The 23,518-nt window shown below is 42.0% G+C and overlaps 1 protein-coding gene across 2 annotated transcripts in view; it reads left to right on the top strand.

Moving 5' to 3' along the window:
* The first annotated feature begins 3,359 nt into the window (after positions 1–3,359).
* LOC133109352 (LIM domain and actin-binding protein 1-like) overlaps positions 3,360–23,518 on the top strand; it is a 33,573-nt gene continuing 13,414 nt past the window's right edge. Inside the window, exons 1-3 of one of the 2 annotated variants that reach the window (XM_061218641.1) lie at positions 3,360–3,582; positions 16,293–16,452; positions 19,983–20,028. In XM_061218641.1, coding sequence (XP_061074625.1) covers positions 16,331–16,452; positions 19,983–20,028 — 168 coding nt within the window. In that variant the 5' untranslated portion in view covers positions 3,360–3,582; positions 16,293–16,330. Of the gene's footprint in view, positions 3,583–10,259; positions 10,401–16,292; positions 16,453–19,982; positions 20,029–23,518 lie in introns of those variants that run through there. The other variant, XM_061218642.1, reaches the window with a different exon arrangement.

Genomic DNA, 23,518 nt, shown 5'->3' with positions numbered 1-23,518 from the left:
GATGTTTTGGACATTTTTACTGCCAGAGGTTCAGGGGTCCTATTTAAGATCAGTCAAGTACCAAGACATTTTGGCAGAAAAATCTGGTTGTCTCTGCCAGGAAGCTGGGACTTGGTCATAGGTAAATTTGTCCTGCCAGACTGTGACAGCAAACATACATTAAAATCCACAAAATGGCTAAGTGAAAATAACATCCATGTTCTGCAATGGCCATCTCAGTCTCAAGACTTGAATCCCATCAAAACCCTGTGGTCTGAACTATAGAGGGATGTCTATGATTCTGAAAAGTTCTGCATGGAGGAATCCCTCCAAATGTGTTCTCTAACCTAATCACGACTGTCCAAGTAGTATTTGTACAAAGTATTTAACCACAGGTGCCAATAATTGTGAAACCAGTTTTTTGGAGAATTTTTTATTTAATTTGAAAAATGTATTTGACTTTGGTTGATGCCATTCGATCATTAATAAAGCACACTATTTTATACACTTTGGACTTTTACATGTTGGAAAATAGAGTTTATATCCGCCAGCTTACCAAAGTAAATATACAATTATGTTTACAAATGATCCAAGTCACCATACAAAACAAGGTGTGCATTGCACACTGTAAATGTACTTCAAAACATTGCAGAATGACAAAATACTGCGCACAGGCATGCATTCACATACACTAAGTTTAATAAATGTAATTTCAGGACCGATAACACAATCATATAGCCTAATATCGGTGCTATTTTGCAACATGCATCTTCAACATTACTAAAAAACTGTCACGTTCTGTGCTTTTCGGTTATCTGTTTTATGTCTAAGTCCCCAGCATTTTTCTGCTCCGTTTACTCTCATTCATTTGTTTCACCTGTGCTCCATTTGTTGTCTCTGCCTCCCACTCCTTGTATGTACTTCCTTCCTGTCTCTTGTCATTAATTTCACCTGTTCCTTATCTGTTCCCCAGTTCACACACCTGATTCTTGTTTCTGCTTGTTATCTGTTGCATATATACCCGTCATTTGCTCAAGGCTATTTTGTCATACCCTGTATTCTGAGTCTGTCCCTATATTTTCTGGTCCCCGGTTCTAGCCTCCTGTACCCTGTACCCTGTACCCTGTACCCTGTACCCTGTACCCTGTGCCCTGTGCCACCCCTGTAATTCTGGTCTGGTCTGGTCTGGTCTGGTCTGGTCTGATTTTGGATTTCCTGTTTTTGATCTCTGCCTGGCTTTGGACTTTGTGGTTGGATTTAGTTTTTTTGTGCCTTCGTCTGTATTCGCCTATTCTTGAATTCGGCATGTTATCTGACCATTCTTCTGCATGCCCTTTATGACCATTGCCTGTTTCTGGATTGTGTTTTGAATCTGCCCCCTGTTCATTGAAGCCTGCCTTTTTTCACCTTCTCCCCGAGTCTGCTCTTGATTCCTCTGTCCCACAATCCTGACAAAAACAAACTGAATAGTTGATGAGGCTATAATACGTTTATGCAGACCACCTTATTTTAACTTATATTACAACTGTTGAAATTAGTAGCCTACAGGCTGACCTGTATCAAAGGCTTTACAGTCGTATGTGGAAAATTTGGGCACCCCTGGTCAAAAAGTATTTTACAATTAATATCTTGGTGAACAGAAGCGAACATGACCTATAAATGGTATAAAGTTAAACATGACACATTTCTTCACATTTTAAAGCAAGATTACTTTTTATTTTTACTTTTTACTATCCATTTTTTTCCTTTCAAAATAATAAAAAAGGGAAAAGACCCTGTGCAAAAGTTTGGCAACCCTGTCAGTTAGTACTGTAACTCCTCCACAGGCAACAATAACCGCTAGCAAATGCTTCCTGTAGCCAACTAAGAGTCCTTCAATTCTCACTTTTGGAATTTCCCTGCATTCTTCCTGGAACAGCTCAAACTCAGAAATATTCTTCGGCCTCCTTGCATGTCTGGGGACTGTAGTGGCCATTCCAAAACCTTTATCCGTCTTTCGTGGACGTACTTCAGGGATGATTTTGAGGTATGCTTGGGATCAATGATTGGATGCCCAACCTCTCTCCAACTTCAATGTCTGGACTGACCTTCATTAGCCTCTATAATTTCTTGATATTTGGTGGAATCCATTCTTCCTTCCACTTGCACAATATTTCCTGTGCCCCCAGCTGCCACATAAACCCAAATAATAATTTATACACCTCCATGCTTAACAGTTGGAAAGATGTTTTTCTCTTCAAAGGCTTCACCCTTTTTTCTCCAAAGATACCTGGCAGCCAAAAGTTACATTTTGGTTTCGTCAGTCCAAAGCACATTGAGAAGCCTGAAGCATTTGGGAACAATTTTTCTTTTGCATACTTCAGATGCTGAAATTTCGTGCTTTGAGGTCATAGGAAAAGCTTCTTTCTGGCAACTCTGCCATGTAGGTCTTTGTTGTTTAAAGTACGTTGTATTGTTGTCCTGTGAACAGCTAGCTGTGTTTGCTACTCTTTTTTGCAGCTGTGGGTTTGTCTGAGCATATCTCACCAGATCTCCGGCCATTCTATCTGAACATTTTTTTTGTCTTCCAGTCTTCTACTGAATTTATCTTCCATTTTCTCATAATGTTTCTGACAGGGGAATGGGTAGTTTGAAACATTGAGAGTTTTTTGTAGCCTTCTCCTCCTTGGTGGACAGCTGTTTAAAGGAACCCATGGTTGTTAACACCAAACAGCCACTGCAGTTGGATACTTTAGAAGTCATGGAGTTACTTCAGTATAAAAGGTTCAGCCCTGGAATTATACTCATTGACTGATTGAAGTAACGAGTAAATCACCTTGGGCTGGGTCTTAATAATCATCTTCTTAATAAGTAACAGAATAATCCAAAAGGGTTCCCTAACGTTTGCACAAAATAAAATAAAAGCAATCTTGCTTTAAAATGTGCATAAAGGTCTCACGTTTAACTCTATAACATTTACAGTTCAGGTTTGCTTCTGTCCACCAATTGTTAAAAGCTTTTTCAAGGGTGCCCAAATTTTTGCTTACGACTTAATGCACAAACTACTCTTTTTTGCCAGTAGAGGGTACCATGGTAGTATTAAGTGCAAATGCCTAGTCAAATTGTTACTTTTGTATACATTGTATTATTAATCATTGAATATACGCAATCCGATCGAATGTGATAATGAGAACCACACAAGACAAATATTTGTTTGAATTAGACTACTGTGTAGAACTATAGACTGTAAGTGCAATAAGGGAAAACTTCGTGTGGGCTCCTACTCAAGAGAAATGCTTCTGTTTCTGTGACAAGACTGTAGCTTTAAGACACACACACACACAAAAAACCCGGCTCATTGATATTTTTGTCCCGCCCCATGTGAAACCTGAAATGAACCGCGGGAGGTATGGACTCAGAAGTCGAGAAACGTCAACGTCTTACTGGAGAAGGTAGACAACCAGGGTTACTCGTTTAATTTTAAGAAGTCTTTTCAGTGAAGCAATCCATCGTGGCGGAACAAACGCCTTCACAATATCCCATTAGCAAGCTGACAGGCATTACTGGGGGCCGGCTTGGGGCAAATACAAGGAATTGGAGAGTGGAGGCGCAACACCTGTTGAAGTAAGTGCATAGTCTGAGTCTATGGGTTTGTTTTTACTTTTCTTGTACGCAACTATTGCTTTTGAATTGTACAATTTTCTAAGATAAAGGACACAGTACGTTATGTCTTCGGTGCTTGATAACTTTGATTAACATAGCCTAATCCACGTGTGGATTTTTCTCCGAGATGCATGCGTTCCAAAACATAGATATGTTTGAATACTTCTTATTAGCTATAATTGTATTCTTTATATATAATTAGCAAATCAACTGAATGCTGGCAGGAAATAACCAATAGACGTAAATGTAATTTCGGAACTTAAACAGTAGCCTAATGTAGGGTACTCATTGTCAATGGGTAGCTTACAGTATCATTATTTGTGACCAGACTTCTATTAGTTATAATAATAATAATAATTATTATTATTATAATAATAATAATAATAATAATAATAATAATAATTATTATTATTATTATTATTATTATTATTATTATTATTATTATTGTTGTTGTTGTTATTGTTATCATTAATTATAATTAATTGGATTATTATCACAAAATTACTTGATTACTGTGGAAAATGCTTCATTGGATAAACAATGAACCTAAACCGTTTCAACTGAGAAAACCAAAAATAAATATAGCTTCAGCCATTAAAAATTTTTTTTAACGTATGCGCAATACGTGCAGAATACAGACTGTCCTAGGACCTTGACCGCATCAGGGGTCCCTTTTGAATAGGCCGAAGCAATTTGAATGCAGCGCGGTGCTCATTTCACTATGATGTTCTTGTATTATCTGGGATTTGGAGTCCACGCAGCGGTATCTTGGATCACGACACAGTACAGCCAGCCAGGACAGACGAGGCCATTGCTTCTTTTTCTTTCCATCTTTTGAAAAGAGTCACAAAGGAAGCAGGTGCTGCCTGCACATCACATGATTTATATTGCAGGCCGGACTCCATGGAATGCGTTCAATTGCTCCGTTTCGCCCATTCCCTTTCACTGCTACTGCTGGTTTATAGTTGGCCACTGAACTAGGCTACTCTCCCTTGGAAACTGACTGAATAGTCAGGCTTAGTTTTTAATTAAATAACCCCCTACAGAACGGTGTGGGACAGGGGACGTTAGCGCTTCCTCGAAGCACCGCAGTTTCGAAGCATGCCGCACCTTTGTAAATCAGGTCCCTTAAGAACGTCTTCATCGGTCGTATAGGCTAACTCCACTCGGTAGTAGGCATAATCAGTTATAACTGTGTTAAATAAAGCCTTTATTTCTCCCCAATAAAATTAATAATCAAATGTTCATTTTAAAGAAATGAATGCATACATGTTAAAATAATTTAAGAACTTGATAGGATAACAATTTTGACATAGAATTAGCACATACAAAATGTGGGTAACTAATGACACGAGGACAATAAGGACACTGATAATTTACCTAAAATTTTGGTTAAAGGGTTGTACTTTGAAAGTGACCTTCTTAGTCAATATCACAATATCAGTGAAAATACAGAAAAAAGAATGAGAGCTTATATTTCTTTTTCCCATGACTTTCAGGAAATTCAGATGAGGTAACTTTACGTTGAACCTGTGACTTGTGGATTATTAAAAACTATTTAATGGAGGTGAATGTGCTCAGGCAACAGGGTTGAGTGAATATTATTGCACAACTGAAAAATATTTGTTTATAACATATAATGAATTACAAAAAAATTGGTTTCAAGTATGATATATCAAATGGATTCCCACAATAATGCAAAACTAATACAATTCATGATGGATTTTAATTATTATCTATCAAGGTAAAGTTTATTCACAGTGGGCTGGAACTGATAACAATACTGTTTTATAGGTGCTGTAGGTAGGTTTAATTCGTATTATAAGCTGTTTATCTGAAACTCACATTTCGGTTCTTGTAAAGGACACTTTACTTAAGTGTAAAAAGTAATTTACTTTACCTGCATATTTGTACATGTACAGTAATATCAGTGTGGCACAAATGGCGCCCTAATCGTGGAATCACCCTAATAGTGGATTTAATGTCTCTTTGGAGATCAGCCATTTTCATAGGATTTTTAACAAGGGATTTCAATGGAGCTGATCAACAATGGGTCTGTTTTTGTTTACTCGATTAGAAGTTGTCATGGTGCTACTATGGGTCACTGATTTGTTCCACATGGGAAATTTGTGTCGTGTGGACAAGACACCTGAGATTAATTAGCTACTACAAACCTGTCGAAGGGCCAAAGCGCATCCTCATACGCAAGCTTGCAGGTGGAGTCGGATCTGAGCCACTATTAAAAAGAGCTTAATTACCATGCCTTTCGGTCCAAAACGTATTGCTCACGTTTGAACCAACATGTCTCTTCTCTTGTATTCACAATAGACCATTTTTTAGATGTTGCCATTTTATTTGTAACTAGATTATTAAAATAATAATACATTGCTTATAATATTTGGATCTGATGTACTATAGTTGGTATTCATTATGATAATTTAAGATGAATAACTTGAGACTTGAGATATTAATATTTTGTAAAATGTATTGAAAGTTTGAATGAAGTATGTTCTTAGATGTTGATTTAATTTCACAATAACAATCTGTGAGAGAAAGAGAGATGGTACAGTGCAGTCTGTAAGTATTTGGACAGTGACACATTTTTAGTTTTAGCTCTATACTCCAGCAAACAAACTGTTGAAAACACTGTGTCACTGTTACATTACATTACATTAATGGCATTTAGCTGACGCTCTTATCCAGAGCAACGTACAGTTGATTAGACTAGCAGAAGACAATCGTCTCCTGGAGTAATGCAGGGTTAAGGGCCTTGCTCAAGGGCCCAACAGCTGTGCGGATTTTATAAATAAAGTTTGATTGATAGATTGAATAAACAGGTTTCACAATTATGGGCACCCCTGATTTAATAACCTGGGCCATTCCATGTCAACTGAATTGTATGTAACTGCTTCATACTTTTTAAAGATTGCCCAACAGACTAGAATATGCCGTATATGAACCTTTAATCACAGAACTTAAATTAGAATCTTTATCACTCTGAACATGAGTAGTTCCTCAGTGCTTGCTCACAGATTTGTGATTACTTCTGCTTCCAGTTATTTTCCTTATGAGCCCTGATTCTTTTCAGCAGGAACATAGAAGAAATGTACAGTATTAATATTTGTTGATGCCCAGTTGTAAAGCTGTTGTGGCATTAAGATACGGTGCTCTAATGCTGCTCGTTGGGATGCTCTTCTAGCAAGAAGTGGGAGGCATTATCGGCCTGTGTGTGTGTGTGTGTGTGTGTGTGTGCGCTGTATATAGAAGTTACATTCCTGTACTGTGGGCTCATTTTGTTGACACTGTTACTACCATGTTGCCAAGAACACATTCCTGTCACGGTTACAACATTCTTCAAAGTGTTGCATATTTCTTTTTTTCTTCTCCTTGTTTTCAAAATGACAGTGCGTATTACTGAGGTTTTCATGCTGAAATTATGAAAGTAAAAATGACACATTGAAATTAGATTAACTTTGATACCCAACCAAAACTGTACATGCAGCTCAATGGTAGTGGTATTAACACCTAGCACCTAGTGCTCATTCAGCCTGAGCTTTTACTGTCTTAGACAAAACATTCAGGCTATTTGCCTACAGCTGATCGAAAGACAGTAGTGAGTTTTGTTGCTTTTGTTTATTGTTTAAAAAGCTGTCTGACTGTTGGAACATAAGAAAATCATTGATAATTAAATAATTAATAAATATTGATTAAATCAACAATCAATTACAAAGTAAATGCATTTCAGCCAGAAATCTAAGCCCTTCTAAGTGCGATCCTTCCATTTTATCCCTACATTTGTTATGTTTCTTATTTTGATTTATTTTGGTCATGACTGCAATGTAAGACAGGCCACCAAAGTAAGCCCCCAGATGGGAGTTAGCGTTAACGGACATTAGCTTCTGGAGCACAGACAGGCCGCTCTTTTGGGTTCCGCTAATCTCTTTTAATTTGGCGATTTGACACAATGGAGCCCTGGGTCTGTTGGTGGGGAGTCTCCCAGAGCTGCCAGTCTGGTTTGTGCAAAGGCTGTCTTTACCGCCATAAAAGCATCTTTCAGCCCTGCTTACCACCAATGACTCATCCTCCACTGCATCGTAGGGGACAACAATGTCTTCACTGTGGCTTCGTCGCCTTTCGTGAAATACGTATTCATCCTCACTGACCAGGACCAAGGTTAGGAGTTGCCCACTAATCGGGTATGGGGTTACTTATGGTACACAGAGTGAGGCCATATATTCTTTTCTAATCAATGATCGTAAGTATAGCCTTTGCACAAAAATAAAACCTTTTCAGATGGATTCTGAATCAATAAATTGTACAAGATAGGCAAATATAGGCAAAATATTTTTTTAAGTAAAGAAGCAGCAGAGCCACCTGGTGATCTGGTAGGAGGGAGACTTATGAATATCTGATCTGTAATGAGAAATGGATAAGGAAGGATTGCATTTGAATATCTGTACTGGTGGAATGGTTATGAAATCTATGTTTTACATAGTAGAGGTAAACTAGGTCTCTGGAATGATATTTGCACCTCATTCAGGTTCTGCCCCTGCCCCCTGTGACTGGTATACTCTAGCAGAGCTTTCTCATGCAGTTACTTACTGTCTGTCCGCTCTGCCACTCCCCACTGGGCTTTGAGTGGCTTCAAATCCCAAGGACAGCACTATTACTTACACGTTCTCCGATAGGAATTCTTTTGCAATGCCTGGTTGACTCTGACCTGTTCGAGTGCACAAATGGGCCCCACGGTTAGGTATGGAGTCCTCTGTGGTTGCCAGTCCAGAAGAGTGATGCACTATTGCCTCTTGTCCAGGGATTGGAGCATTTCCATCTGGCACTCGCATGTCTGCCATTTGAGTCCTCCTCTGACTCATATCTGTGCTTGCCTGACTTGCAAACCGTGCTCATCATCATTCAAGCCTGGTGTCTGATTTGTGTTAATAGGTGTCGTTGTATATCAAGATCCTGAATCAGTCCAGTTTTCCTGAGGCAATATACACTCCCCTTGCACTTTATTAGGAACAACTGTACCCCTACTTATTCATGTGATTATCTAATCAGCCAATTATGTGGCAGCAGTGCAATGCATAACATCATGCAGATATAGGTCAAGAGATTCAGTTAATGTTCACATCAACCATCAGAATGGGGGACAAAATGTGATCTTGGTGATTTTGACCGTGGGCTGATTGTTGGTGCCAGGCAGGCTGGTTGGAGTATTTCTGTAATTGCTGATCTCCTGAGTTTACTCTAGAGTTTACTCAGAATAGTGCGGAAAAACAAAAACATCCAGGGGGCAGTAGTTCTGCAGGCAGAAACATATTGTTTATGAGTGAGGTCAGCGGAGAAGGGCCAGACTGGTCAAAAGTGCCAGTAAAGCAAATAACCACGCATTACAACAGGGGTATGCAGAAGAGCATCTCTGGACACACAATGTGTCAAACCTCTATGTGGATAGGCTATAGCAGCAGAAAGAATAGGCCTAATAAATGCCTAAAAGTGCTCACTGAGTGTATATTATATGTAGGTGGATTTGGAGTGTTTACACCTGGCTCCAGCAGAAATGGAATGGACACTTTAAAGTCCCATCAGAATGGAACACAAACATCAAACAGTTAAGCCTGTGGCTATGTGGTCTGAAGAGCTGAAAAGGGAACCTCATTAATATGTGAATAGGATTTTTTAGATAGGATTTTTCCCCATTCAACAAGAATTTGGGTGAGCTCATTTAGGATAACAGCTTGATTTGGGTGAATAGAGATCAAGGTAAAAGCTTGAGTCAGGTGAATTACCCTTTGAGTAAGAGTATGTTTAGCGAGGGTGAAGCGGGTTCAAGGTATGGCAGGGAATTTGGCCCGTTGGTAAGCGTTTGGGTAAAAGAGATGGGTCAACGGGAGTTTGGCTTAAATGCCTGCGTTGTATGAATTGGGGGTTTAAGGTAAGGAGTTGAGCTGAGAATTCAGAGCTTGCGTGAGGAGAGAGGTGATACTGCTGACTTTGACATTAGAACACAGATAGGGTGGAGGCTGCAATTATCGGCCCAACAAAGGCCATTGTGCTGGTGCATACGTGAGCAGAAAGGCTGTGCGGTGCGGTGTGGGCCGAAATGCTGAAGCTCAGAGCACCAGTGCTGGGTCCTGCAGGAGACACTGCCGGGGCCCCTGGGGAGGGCTCCTGTCTCCAGGTCCAGTTTCGCACTACAGAGGGAAACATGAGCCTTTTCTTTCCTCTCCATCTGTTCCCACTCTCTGCCATTGCTCTGCATAATGAAGACACTGTGCTGCCACAAGCCCCTACTCTTTTTTTCACTGAGTGGCATTGGGTCCTAAAATAAATATTAAATAATTTAAATAATTACTGACTTAAATATGTTTAAAAAAGCTGATAAATGGCTAAATGACTGATCATTTACCTTGGGGTGTCTGTCTTCATTCATTCATTCCTCTCTCTCTTTCTCTCTTACACACACACATATACAGTGCACAGGGGAGATGGTTACTCACCTGGCAGGTGAGAGACGATGCCTTATTGGTACATATAGTCACATGGTTTGAGCCTCCTCCCTCCTGCACCCAGTCCCCGCCCCCTCCCTCCCTCCCTTCCCCCGGCACACAGTGCAACAGGTACTGCAAGGTTATTCTGAAACCACCTAGAGCAGGAGAGGAGTAAGAAGGGAAAGAGAAAGAAGACTCAACCAAAGGAATGCCAATGTGAACAGGCAGATAATAATAAAATAAAACAAGAAATAAGTGCATATAAGAACTAGAGAAACTGTACAGGTGAGTGCATGGAATGGTCAGTTCTCTTTAAAGCTCAGGGAGACGGTTTATTAGATGGTCTCCACCAGTGAACCTCGTTGAATTTTTCCGGGCAGTCGTCACTTCTGACTCCCGGGTGCGTGTTATGTAACACGGTGATACTCAGACTTTTTGGGATTCCGTTCACCGGCACTTTGTATCGGTTAATTTCTCTCCGTGTAATTTTTGTGGACTGTAATTAACTGGGTGTCTCTGTGAATTTGCCTGCCGATCTGCCATTATTCAGTCACTTGCCTTGAAACCCTAGAAGGAGCGGGTCTGGTGGCTCCACGACACCCAATCCACTGCTTCAGGTGACGTCACGGGTCCACTTTCCCGTCCGTACATCTGTCCAAAGGACATCTTTTGGTTTCTGTCTGTGTGCTGTAGAGCAGACACACCTGGGGGCCGTGTTGACTTTTCAAATCACGTTGTGTGGTCTTTTGCATTTTCTTCCATATTGCTAGCCTGTGGGCAGCTTGTGTCTGATTGGGTGTGGACTGTTTACTTTTTTTTCCCCCTTCATTTTTCTGACTTCCTCCCCTCTCCATGACTCCGAGGCATACGTTTGTAGATTTCCTTTGACTTTTCCCCTCTTTAACAATACAAGTGTTCTCTGTATGTTACATGTATTTGACTGTTCACTGCTATGAGGCTATTAGCTGTTGCTAGCTTTCAGGTTTGATGCTGAGAGAGCAGTGTAAGTTGGTTGAGACTGGGTTCTGTGGTTGACACTGCTGCTCATTTGTCCGGTTCAGCATACTTGTGATTAGAAATGGATAATACAGGAATCCACTTTTCATAGCCCCATACAACTGCTGCCAACAGTACCCCAAAGCATAGATCAGACATAAAATTTAGAAGAAAATAAATGCATGAAATTAGCATTAATATAATTTACTAATAAAAATGAAATCTAATTGTATTCAATTGATGAATTGAATATGCAGTATTATATGATAACGCATGCAATTACACAAAAATAAACCAACAACCAATGAGAAACCCAACTCAGAAACCTTTAAGAAACATACCGTACTCTGGTTGTTGCTTCCGTTCCTATCCAAGATACAAGTAATGCTAAATTCCACTCTATTGCTCATACTTGTCCACTAACCAGTCAATCAACTTTTACTTAACTTGGTTACAAAGTAGCATGGCTGGAAAACTGGAAAATCTTCTCCTGAAGGGACGGAATGAGCCTAAAAATCTGTAGTAAGATGTACTACAGGTCACTAGGTTTGAGTACATGTCAGTGACCATCAGTCAGGGACTACTGTACATTATGATTTCAAAGGCTACACTTGCCAAGCTTGGATTAATCATGTGAATAATAATGTACAAGTCATATTTTATGTCTGACATACACATAGCAACATGAACAAATGTAGTTTTGGGAGGATAAACTCAACAACAACAAAAAATTCCATGCATGAAGATCCTATATATTCACATTCTTGGCTTTTCATGTTTTGTGACGACTGGCTGTTATGATCATATTATGATAATATTCACAATATATTCAATATTCAACACACAACACTGATGAAACTTGTGAAACTTACTTGTGAAATAAGGAACTGTGTGTTGAGAACTGTATATATAGAAATATATTGCAAAATATGAATTATTGGTTACTGGTTGTATCTGAATCTAAACATCAGAATCTACTATTCAGCAAGGATAAACATATTTGCATATAGTAGGAAATATGTTTGGAGTGTCTTCATATATTCAACTATTTGTTTCAAATATATTATTGAATGAGTCCATACAATCCATTTCCGTTTTTTAAAGAAAAGTTTTTACATTTTTTTTGTAATTATTAGTTGCTTACAGGTATGTTCTCTGCAGTGCCTTACATTTACGTTTCAAAATGCATTGCCTTGGCCCAATTGTAAACGTGTCTTCTAATGGATGAAGTATTAAATGTTATGCAATCTCAATTTTAGAGGTTGCCAAGGGGCACAGGATTTGTTTTGGTGCAGACGCAATTCTGAAATGCCCCTGTCAAAGTATCAATAAAGATGTAAAATAGTTAGAGCCTTTCAGCTAGAACTTGGAGCAATATAATGTATTCACATTTTACAGGATAAGCACAAGTCAGCATTGAGCTAGATTTCACTTCAGATCACCCTGGTGAAAGATTACCTTTTGTGCTGACAAAAGGTCTTTTAACAATACAAAAACTTATCCCTTAATGTTTCATGTTGACCTTATGTTTCCAAAGTGATTTTTTTAAAATATCCAGCTAACCTTTAATTGGCGAGTTTGGACATTTCATGTGTGTTTGTCTGTGATTGGAATTGGCATATGGTGATCAGTAGTACATTTCTGAGGCGCTCCTGTGCTGAAGGGGCTTCCTGCCCCCTGGGCGGGGTGCGTGTTTGAGGTGATGTTACACAAGACGGCGCTTGTGCAACTTCCTGTTCCATTCAGGTAGCTGGCCAGGGGCCCGCGAGAGCCTGCATCGCGCTGCTCGCCCCCTCCTCCTGGACGTTACGTGGCATGTGAACTTTCCCCCAGCCTGTAGTGCTACCAGTGCGTAGCTCTGCTCCTTCTTTGTGTACTTCCTTTTTTTTCCAGGCTGTATTTTTCTTGCTGGCAAAAGTATAAATTAAATAAACAAGGCAGCAGAGGAGGGGGACTACGGGGGCATTCTGCTCCCTCTGGAGAGGCGGAATGAAAGAGGAAATTAAGGAATGAGGGTGGCTGTTTTGATGTTACCACAAGGAGAGAAGCAGATTGTTGGGAGGCCTGCTCTTTTGTCACTCCCCTGATATTCTTTCTGGTTTTTGATTTCAAACTGTTGCTTAGGTTTTCAAGCAAATATTCTTATATTGCCTGAAATGTGAATGTTTCATATGGACTTTTATCAAAGTCAGTTTTTGTGCATATATTTTGCCCGTCTAATCAGCAATCACACCACAAGTATAAATATTATGCCATTTCCCATGGTTCATTGGAATGTGAGCGGTATGAGGTACATTTTGGAAGCAGTGTACAGTATGTACCCTGTAACACTTAAACAGGCACCCTCAGCAAAGTATTACTTGCTGTGGTGTTACCTTGAAAAACATTTTTTCACATTTTTCACATCTGAATCAAAGCATGTCAGGAATGTGAAACTAGTCCGGGGTACAGATTTCTCTTTATTATCTATAACATTTAGAAATATTTTGTAATGAACCCCAAATTATTAGCCTTGTAAAATGGGAAGATTGTCGACTTGCCATCCATTGGTTCTCTTTGAGAAACACTTTTCAGACTGCTTTTGTATCTAGGCATATACAGGGGTTTGCTGAAATTCAATACCACCAAGGCAAGTTAAGGAATCTGTGAAAGGATGTGTAGTTCTGGCTGGGTGCTTCAGGGTGTTCCACTCACATTATTAAATGTTAGCCTTTATGAGGAACACCCAATTTAAAACAAGAGAGCACAGCAAAATGGTTGGTGCCTGTGAACCAATTGGCTTACAGTAACTGGATTATTGCCTCTGTAGACCTATGGAGCATTCTCAGTGTAACCTGAGGACAGGATGTGCAAGTCCTGGAGGTGGGATGTTCTAATGCTGAAAAAGTCGAGCCAACGCCTGAAGAAGAAAGCCAAAGCTGCTTGTTGTTGACATACAAACACGTTTATCATGTGACCTGGAATGGCTTGATCTGCTATGGACGACTGTTACTGCCTGTAGGATCTGAGGGGGCTCAGGGTGATAACTGGGGCAGTTATGTTGGACATACTGTAATAAGCAGCAGAACAGTGTAGAATTAATGTATTCTGAGCAAATGACTATCGCATCCTTTCAGTTAATTGTTTTATCTTTGACTACTATTAAGACTTAATGACTTAATGTTTCATTGTGAATCAGTCCAGCCTTTTGAGCAGCATGCTGGATGATTGTGGCGATGCACGTTTAACCTGTCAGAAAATGGACAGGTTAAGGAATTCAGTCTGCTGCCACCAAGGATTACGGCTCTCGAGGTTGATACCCATGTGACCTCGGTGTGAATGAGTCAGTGGCTTAGCAGGTGTGTGTTTAGCAAGCACGGTCTGTGTCAATACAGAAGGAGTACTTTGGGCATTCACAATTCCCCAGTGCGCGTTGCCTTTCAGTTCAGTCGTCTGGGAATCACATGATACCACCGTCAACTATATGTATGAAATTAGTGATTCTTTCCCTGTGTGCATGGTATGGTGGAGAATCACATGGCTCTAAAAGGTTTGTGAAGAGGGATATGACCCTTTTTCCTGACACTGTGAAAAGAATATACATACGTGGTTATGTTGAGGTCATGCCCAGTGTGCCCATTACTGTCAGAGTTATGGTCATACTCATTGTGAGCAGCTCCTGAGCTTTTGTGAAAATGTGTTTGCTTGACCTTACTCAGCTTGCTTGTCTTTCAATTCTTTGTCCAGTAATCAAATCAAATCCACAGGTCTGCTGTATTGCTTGCACATCAATGACAAATTATGAATTGGATTTGAAAGGCGGTTTCTGCCACAACCCAGCCACCACTGATATGCTTTTTCTGGTTAGCAGGAAGCCGCCTTCTTTTAATGGGAATGACGTTTTTTCGTGGCTTATCACGCTGTTGTTGGCTAGCCTTTATGTACTGTATAAAGGTCTCTCCATTGTGTGGTCTGGGGGGACGGAAGAGCTGCCATCGTGTTGGCGCAGGACGACAATTGCAGCAACCCAAAAGAAAAAAATTAAATAAATAAATAAACTTGACTGCGCAGTAATTCAGAATAGACTCCCCCGCTCCCCTGCACCCCCACCCCAGCCTCCATATGAGATAATCCGTAAATTACAGCGCAGGTAGGAGCGCGTGTTTCTGCTTGTCCGCCGGCTCCAGACGGCCCATGCCAGGAATAATCTGAGAAGCTGTCGACGTTTATCATGGAGAGGGCTTATCTGCTACGAGCAGGGCTGCCTCACGGTGCTCAGGGAGAAGCACGGCTGACACGCACGCTGACTCCTCTCTTCTCTATCTCTCTGCCTTTATTCCTTTCCTTCCCGTTCTCTTCATTCCCCCTCCACACTGTCTCCATCTCCATCTCTCCCTCTATTTATCCCCCTCTCTATCTATACCACTCTCTCACTCTCTTTCTCTCCATCTCTCATTGCTTTACCTAACCGTGATCTACCTGTCTCTTACTTTCTCTTTTCTCTATATGTTATTTATTTTTCTCTCCTTTCAAACTCGTTCTGTTGTGCTTTGTCCCATTCAGCACCCTTTGGCTAGCCTGCAAGCTTATTCCGTAGGTCACCATCAATGTCACTGATGGTAAATGCGATACTCCTTGATTCTGTGCCAAAACAGCATGACATCCGATATGACGCTCCCAGTCCATCCTAAAGCTCCCTCATACACGTGCACATCTCATTACTAAGGCCTAAAGGACAAAACGTACCCTCATTAATATCTGTCAGTTTCAGGTGGTTAGATATCTGCAGACACTGGCAAAGTGTTTGTTGGTAAAAAAACAAGTAATGAATGGTAATACAAGTATATGATCTTGTACCACTACCTAATAATGTATCCCAGTTAGTTGTTGGAGAAAGTATAGGGCTCATTTTGAAAGAGAATAGCTTTCTGACAGTCTTTGATTGTTCACTGTCCTTCTGCAACTTGTCTGTGTTGGTGCCCAGGCGAACTGGGAGGAGACTCCCAGATGTGACATGGGAACAATGTGGAATGATATCAAGTGGATAACTTAACACCATGTTAAAGACTAATCAAAGGTCTTTTCTTGTTGCATGAAATTGGATTTTTATCAAGCTGTGATGCCGATGTGACACTCAAAACTGAATTTTTCAACAGAAGTAGTGTTTAAATGGAAACCCTGTGTTGCGTGTGTTCCATGCAGACGGCCTGCAGGGAGAGCGAGAGCCCCAGAAAGAAGCCATGGAATCCAGCCCGTTCAGCCGGAGGCAGTGGGCCTCCCAGTCCCTGCGCATCACAGCCAGAGAGCTGTCTCTGGTCCCCACCCGCGGGAGGGGCAATGCCATCGCCGAGCGATTCTCCAAGTGAGTGTCCCCGTCTCAAACAAGCACCATTTCTGAGGGACAAGTACCTTTCTACCCTCTGTTGAACACAAACATAGCTCCAGGCAGCTGAGGCGGAAGCACGCACAGGAACATTGTTTCAGAGGGACAGGTTTTTTTATATCAACCTGCCCTGGAACTACAGATGGAAACTAGCTAGGAGCTCAACTCTGGTGCAAAGCATCTGTCATTAATTTAGATCAACATTGTCCCTGACAAATAAATAAACTAAGGTGAGTGCATTTTGCTTTCTGAAATGCACCCAAGACTGGGTTTCTGAAGAGAAAGTGAGCGTGATTTTCCCGGGTACAACAAATGAGTGTCTTTGGCTTTGAGAAACGGATAGAATATGAAGAGTGATCTTCTCTGAAGCACGCACTGAACACACTTACAGAAAGACAAGCACACATTCTGTCCACACACGCACATTCATGAGAAGAACAAGCACATTTTCTCTGTATACAAATCACACGCACACACATGCATTCATGAGAAGGACACACAGGCACGTTGACCATGGCAGACAGTCACATGAATGGACAGCATTCCTCAGAAACGCACACTGGACGCACAGACCCCTGCATGTCTGAGGCTGTGAGAGACGGCAGTGTGCTCTCTGAGGCAGCTGAGCCTTTGGGCTCGGTGTTTTCAGCAGCCTGCAGAGTCTGCTCCAACCTGGATCGGATTCAGGTCTCCTCACGCTGCGGACACAACCGCCTTTCATCTGCTGAGTGAATGTGTTGTCTTTTTTTTCCTTCATCCTCCATTTTGGAATGTATGCTGCTGTCTCAGACTTGCGTGCTGCTTGTTGAGACCCAGGGAAATGGGGAAATGGTCAATTAAACACAGCGGCTGCCAGCAGAGGATTCCAATGGTGCCCCCCCCCAAGGCACCCTAGGTGGGAAAAAAATGTCAATGTGGAAATCTGTACTCTCAGTTTTGTAATATAAGTACACTTGGTTTTCCGATCCCTACACTTTTTTGCAGTTTTGCAATCCATGCTCACAGTTTCTCAGCTAGATCACTCGGGGGTTGGAATGTTAAATCCATTAGTAAAAAATAAAATAAAAAAAATGAAAAAAGAGGTTATTTGTAGGACAGATACAGAAGCGTCATGGCTACAATTCTCACTCCAAGGAGTGGGGTAAATATTAAAGGTCCCATATTTTACAGTGTTATCCAGTGTTTTGGGTCCTGATATCCATAAGATGTTTGTGTGGCTTTAAGCACCAACAACAATCTTAATCCAGCACCTCTCATGTGCTTTACCAAGAATAGGCTGTTTTAGAGGAACAGGTTTTAGTGACTGCGTCTTCAAGGCTCATTGATATCAGTGCACCTCTGTTCTTATTGGCTGGCTACCTCCAATGAACTGAATGGCAAGCGCTTGGATTTGTTCTGGCTACAATGTGGGCCATGCTGAAGTAAATGAGTGTATAGCTGTGATGTCACAACTTCACCAAACTTCACATTTTCTTCAAACGGATTGTGTTGATTAATTTGGGGACGGTGTGTTTTCATAGCATCTTCAACTCCTTTATAACCCACATAACAAGGGACATGTCATTTTCCACAATATGGGACCTTTAAAGCAATATGGTACAAGGGTGGTGGCCTATATCATGAATGTTGGCATGGCTAGCTGTGTCTGGCATAATCTGAAGCAGAGAACCCACCTCTCCATGCCAGTATTCATGATATACCATGATTTTGAGTGCCATATTGCTTTTATAAAATGCATCTTAAAATTCATGAAAGAAGGACAAGGCACTTTAATAATGAGCTTTTAATAGACTGCACGGTGTGCCCTTCTGCTATATTCCTTCAGTTACTAAGCAATGATAATCATTTGTTTGGACATAACTTTATTATGTTGTGAACCACACTAGATGTTTAGATATTTAATTGATTAATGGCTAGCTCCTATAGCAACAACCATACGCACAGATCACAAAACTGAGAGTATGGATTTTTAAGTTGAAATTGTTTTTCACACAGGGTGCCAAACCATATGCACAGATTCTAAAACCAAACCTGCGGATTACAAAACCGAGAGTACGGATTTTCAGGTTGAGATTTTCAGGTTGAGGTTAAACTTTGGCTAACCTACTTACCAGAGGACCACACTTCCCATGTGCAACAAGCCTAGGCAGGCTTCAGGTGCCCAACCGACCAAAGCAAATCACTATTGTTTGTAGGATAAGGCGGGGCCTGCCCTGGATGATGTCACATCCACGCATGCATCACCCTGCAGGAATCCTGCTCCAAGTTCTCATCCCTCTTCTGTTTTTCTCATTCTCTGGTTTTCATTTTTCGTTCTCTCTCTGAATGTTTTCTCTTTCTGTTTCTGATCCTGTCTTTCTCTTTCCCGTTCTCTGCGGCGGTGAGCTCTTCTCAGGGCTGTGTGTGTCCGTGCATCAGCTTTCCGCTGCCTTGCTTCTCTCTCACTGTTAATGTTTAGCCCCAGTCACATGACTGTTGAGAAGAAGGGTTCAAAGGTCACCGCTTTTTTTCTTTCTGTGTGCCCACATGACCGGGACTCTCAGCCACACACATCGTTATGCTTCCTTGCTCCAGTAGCCCTGGGAAATTTCCACCTCTCCGTTTCTCCCAGCCTGGCCTCCTCTCACGGTCCCTCGCTTTTCCTCTCCTTAGCTATCCCTTTTTCCCTCCCCTATAGTCCCCTTCACCACGCTGACTGTCACTCCAACCACAACCTCAGCTCCAAACCCGTCATTCCAGTTTTTCTGCTGCCTAGTTTTACTGCTCCTTTCATTGAGAGCATCTGATGAATCATCTGCCAGGCAAATGCAAAAGTCCCTGCATGGAAACGGACAATAATTGCAGCTGGCAATCCAGGGTTCAACTGTATCCCTTTTTGGCAAAGTCCCCATTTAAACATGCTATTTGCATTAGGATTATAAAACCGGTATTGGGAAGGGGTTATATGCAGGGGGGTGTGGTGACTGAGGCACTGTTCAGTGACAATAGGACAGGAAGCAATAGTACATTTGAACATTTGACTTGAGACTAAGAATCCATGTCTGAAAGACCTATTTAAAATCAGAAGGGCCAAAGGGGAAATTACTCTGCAAAATCAGCTCTGAAATGATTAGAGGATTTCAAGAAAGCAATGGAGTGCTTACAGTTGAAGCAAAATGTTCAGTAGAACTGGAATGCGATTGTATGTTCGCGATCGCACATTCACATACAAACACACGCTTCATTGTGGTTCAATACCTGATGTTTACCAAGCTGTAGTGCCCCCTGTGACCGCCAGAGGTCAGCATTGTTTCATTTTGAGTAGTTCCAGTAAGCCATGGCTGTGGACTTTGAGCAGAGATCTACACACCTCTTTCATGAAGCACCTCAGAGAAAGGGGTTTAAGAGCATACCGTACCTCTGCTTGGCCCCCCTTGGAATGAGGAGTTAAATAAGCATAGGGGGTGGGCGCTTAATATGTGTACTTCCTCCAGAACTGCATTTCGACCTCCTCCTGGTTTCCTCCGCAGGTACCAGAGGGCTGCTGAAGAGGCGAGTGCAGACAAGAAGAAAGTGGTGAGTGTCTAAACGGGCACCATGGGAAGGGCAGGAGGGCCTACCACAGCTGTTGACATGGTCTGATGCTGATGTTGATGTTATTCATAAAGGTAGTGATGGTGCAGTTATTACGTTACACATAATCAGAGCTCTACTGATTCTTTTGCATGAATGTACTGTGGCCTGAGGTCTGGATATATTTTTGTGACTGGATCTCCCTGTCTGAGTCTAAGCCTACAGCCACATGTGTGAATCATTTCCTCCCTTGGTACATTGGCTTTCAGGGGGGTAACCTCTCTGACAGGAATGCTAGGATTCACCCCGCCCCCTCGATGCGTACTTCACCGGAAGGTTCTCCAAATCCCTTTCTGTTCTGTAATTCTCCCTGTTGTATACATGTCTAGATTTCAAGAGTTCAGTGCTATTAAGGCTTCCCAAGATTGGGAATAACTGTGTGCGTGTGTGTGTGTGTGTGTGTGTGTGACATGCTTGAGGGGCTTTAGTGGGGTGAGGTGAGTCCTTTCATTCAGGTTCATCAAATAAAAAACATCATATTGCTCATTAATTATACAAAACCATGGACCAGATCCTCACACAAGTTATCAATCGCTTTGAATTATAATCAGTTTTACTCTCAGTTTTGTTTCCTGCTTACTTTTACCCTCTTTTAGTACAAATGCAGTTCTCACAGCACTTCTTCCAACCAATGAGCAGAAGATTTCCAAAGGAACCTTGATAAATTGATAACAAAAGCTTCAGTTTTAACAAGAGGTTTACACGTTTTTCTCTTTTGTGACACTTGAATGGACATTGTCGATGAGTTAATTTACATACTAAACATACTAGTTCAAGGTGCCTTTCTCTCGGTTGCTGTCTGAGTGGATGTGTTTGTGTCCAAATGCCCTTTAGCAATAGCTATACTAATGCCTCTTTACAGTAAGTGGGTGTGTCGAGTTGTTGTGTAATTCTGAAAGCTGGTCAACAGTTCCTTTATTCCACATCTATTCTACTGGCTGTCTGTCTCAATTTTACTTTCCCAATCTAAATTTACTTATGAAATCATTTTCTTAGAATTCCCTTGCAAAGGATTTATCAGATAGTTCAGGTGGTTCAAATGACATAACTGTGTTAAGACTCTGCATGAGGAAGTAGGTTTTGCACAACTGGAATTGGCCCACAGCTATAAGTACATGCATGGATACACACACGCACACACATTGACAACTGTTATGGCCCAGTCGTCCAAGGCCATTTAATGCAATTGGAAGGTAGTTGGGCTCTAATCCTCATTTAGACTCTCTAATCCGCAGGTAATTGTCTTTAGTTTTACATAACCACTCCAATTACCAGTTGTGTTTGTGTGGCCGTCCAGGAGAGCACAAAAGTATAGGGACTGTCCAGCATCATGCAGAAATACAAGGTAATGCCCCCTATTACCTATGATATTACCTGTACTGTTACAGCACCGGTGTGTCTTCAGTTCTTGTTGGCAGAAGAGCTTTCAGTCAAAATGAAGCCAGAAGTAACTCTATCAGTTAGACTGTTAATGATAGTCGTCTTCTTTAGGGGTTGTTTTGGGTTTGTTATTTCGCTACCCTTGTGCCAAGTACATTCATTATAATGTAGGAGAGCTACTGCTAAAGGTATTGTCCTTTTTGTTTTGAAACTTGTTTGCATCGGAGAGTGAAGACCTGGCTTTCGAATGTCCTCGCGATGCACCGAAGGGCATGGCCTAAACATTTGCCTTTCGCTGTTTGCCGTGCAAATTCCCCGAGTTCTCTCGGACGGATGTGCGCAAACACAGGGCCACATGTATCTGGCTGGAGCGCTCCCGAACCAGCGCTGGTGAGCGAGGCGCCATCGGTCGGGTGCGTTTCTGCCTCCCTGGCCGCCGGTACTGAGTCAGGTCCATTCGCAGGGGGTTCTGGTTAAATCGAGGGCCTGTTCACAGGGGGTTCTGGTTAAACCCAGGGCCAGCTGATGAGGGGCCAGCACACAGGGGACACAGGGGACACAGGTTCCACCCTTTGCTCTGGGATCAGACTGGAACATGACTCTGGCAGGAAGAGGAAGCTGACCCGAGTGACCCAGACAGGCAGAGACGCCGCGCGGTGCGCGCCCGCTGACGCCGGCGGTCATCCCAGGTCGGCCGCTGCGGGGGCGTGCAGGGGTCAGGAGGGCACAAGAGCTACTGAGCAGGCGTAAGACCTGTCCGTCTCCGTCAGGCTTATGATGGGCGCGTGGTGTCTGAACAGCCCCTTCATTTCAGGCAGATAGTGGAGACAACCCGGGGGGATGCTCATTTTAAAAAAGTCTTCCTGTCAGGGCCTTGGGCATTTGAAAAGGACAATGGTCAAAATATAAGTTTCCTAACAATTTTACAGTTAACTTCACAATCGCTGTCGGTCTAAGAAAGCCATTGAATGTACTTTGTCACCTCAGTTGCGTTTGAGGCAGTTACCCATTTCAGTCAGCAAAGGGTTAACCTCTTCCCAAATGTATCATTTCCTGCTTTCTGGTTTCCTTGCATTTTTTTCTGTTTCTCTCTCCCTTTCTCTCTGTCTCTGTCTCTCTCCGTTGCCCCCCCCAGTGGTGTGAAGGGGGGTGGGGGGGTTGGGTCAGTTCCAGTTCCTACATGCAGCGACTGTAACCGCTAACATCTGGGGGGAGGGTTATCATTTCAACTCGTCAGAGCGGCAGAGAGGGAGCAAGCAGGAGATTCAGGGCGCCGGCTTCATAAGGTTTCCCCCCTCTTTTTCCTGTACTTTCATTCTCGTATATGGTTGTGGCTCCCAACAAAGAAAGTGACTCCAGACTTTCTACTTCCTTTTTTTTCTCCCCGGTCTCAAATTTCTCTAGCTCTAGTTGTGCAGCGCTCAGCATTACTGATTTGAAGTTTGTTGAGGGAAGGAGTTGTGTATTGTGTGAGTATCTGGTATTGCTAAACTGGATGTTTTCTGTGTGGACTGTCTGCGAGAGACCGCAGGAGGTGGCTCTAAACTTGTTTTTCTGAACGCATTTCTATAACTCTCTGAGGTCGCCAGACTATACGGTAGGTGCTCGTGACTGGTGTCAAATTGCTTAGATGACAGAATATAAGGGCTGTGAATTGAAAAGGCTTTTCTTTCTTTGATTTCTTTAAACTGTTAAAGCCTAAACTGAAAAATGTGAATGTGAGGAAGTTTTCCATTTCAATATTAGTGTGTGTGTGTGTGGATGTGAGGAACAGTGTGTTTGGATGTTTTTTACAGTGTAAAAAGCCTTTCAGCCCTGAAGGAGAATGCATTCATAAGAGGTGGCATGGGATCTTGAGCTGAAGTGCATCGTCTTGATTGGTTGACCTCCCAAGCGTGGCGATTTCACTGAGTGTAAGAGGGAAAAGACCGGCTGTTGCTCGCTTTGCCACATTATCCCAAACCTTTTGTAAGCCAAAAGGGAGAAACTGCAGGTCTGCTCTCCTTTCTCTCTCTCTCTCTCTCTCTCTCTCTCTCTCTCTCTCTGTCTGCGT

The sequence above is a fragment of the Conger conger genome, chromosome 14 (assembly GCF_963514075.1).
Source record: "Conger conger chromosome 14, fConCon1.1, whole genome shotgun sequence".
Taxonomy (NCBI): Eukaryota; Metazoa; Chordata; class Actinopteri; order Anguilliformes; family Congridae; genus Conger; species Conger conger.
The sequence above is the reverse complement of the archived record's forward strand: the minus strand, read 5'-3'. Positions and strand labels throughout refer to the sequence as shown.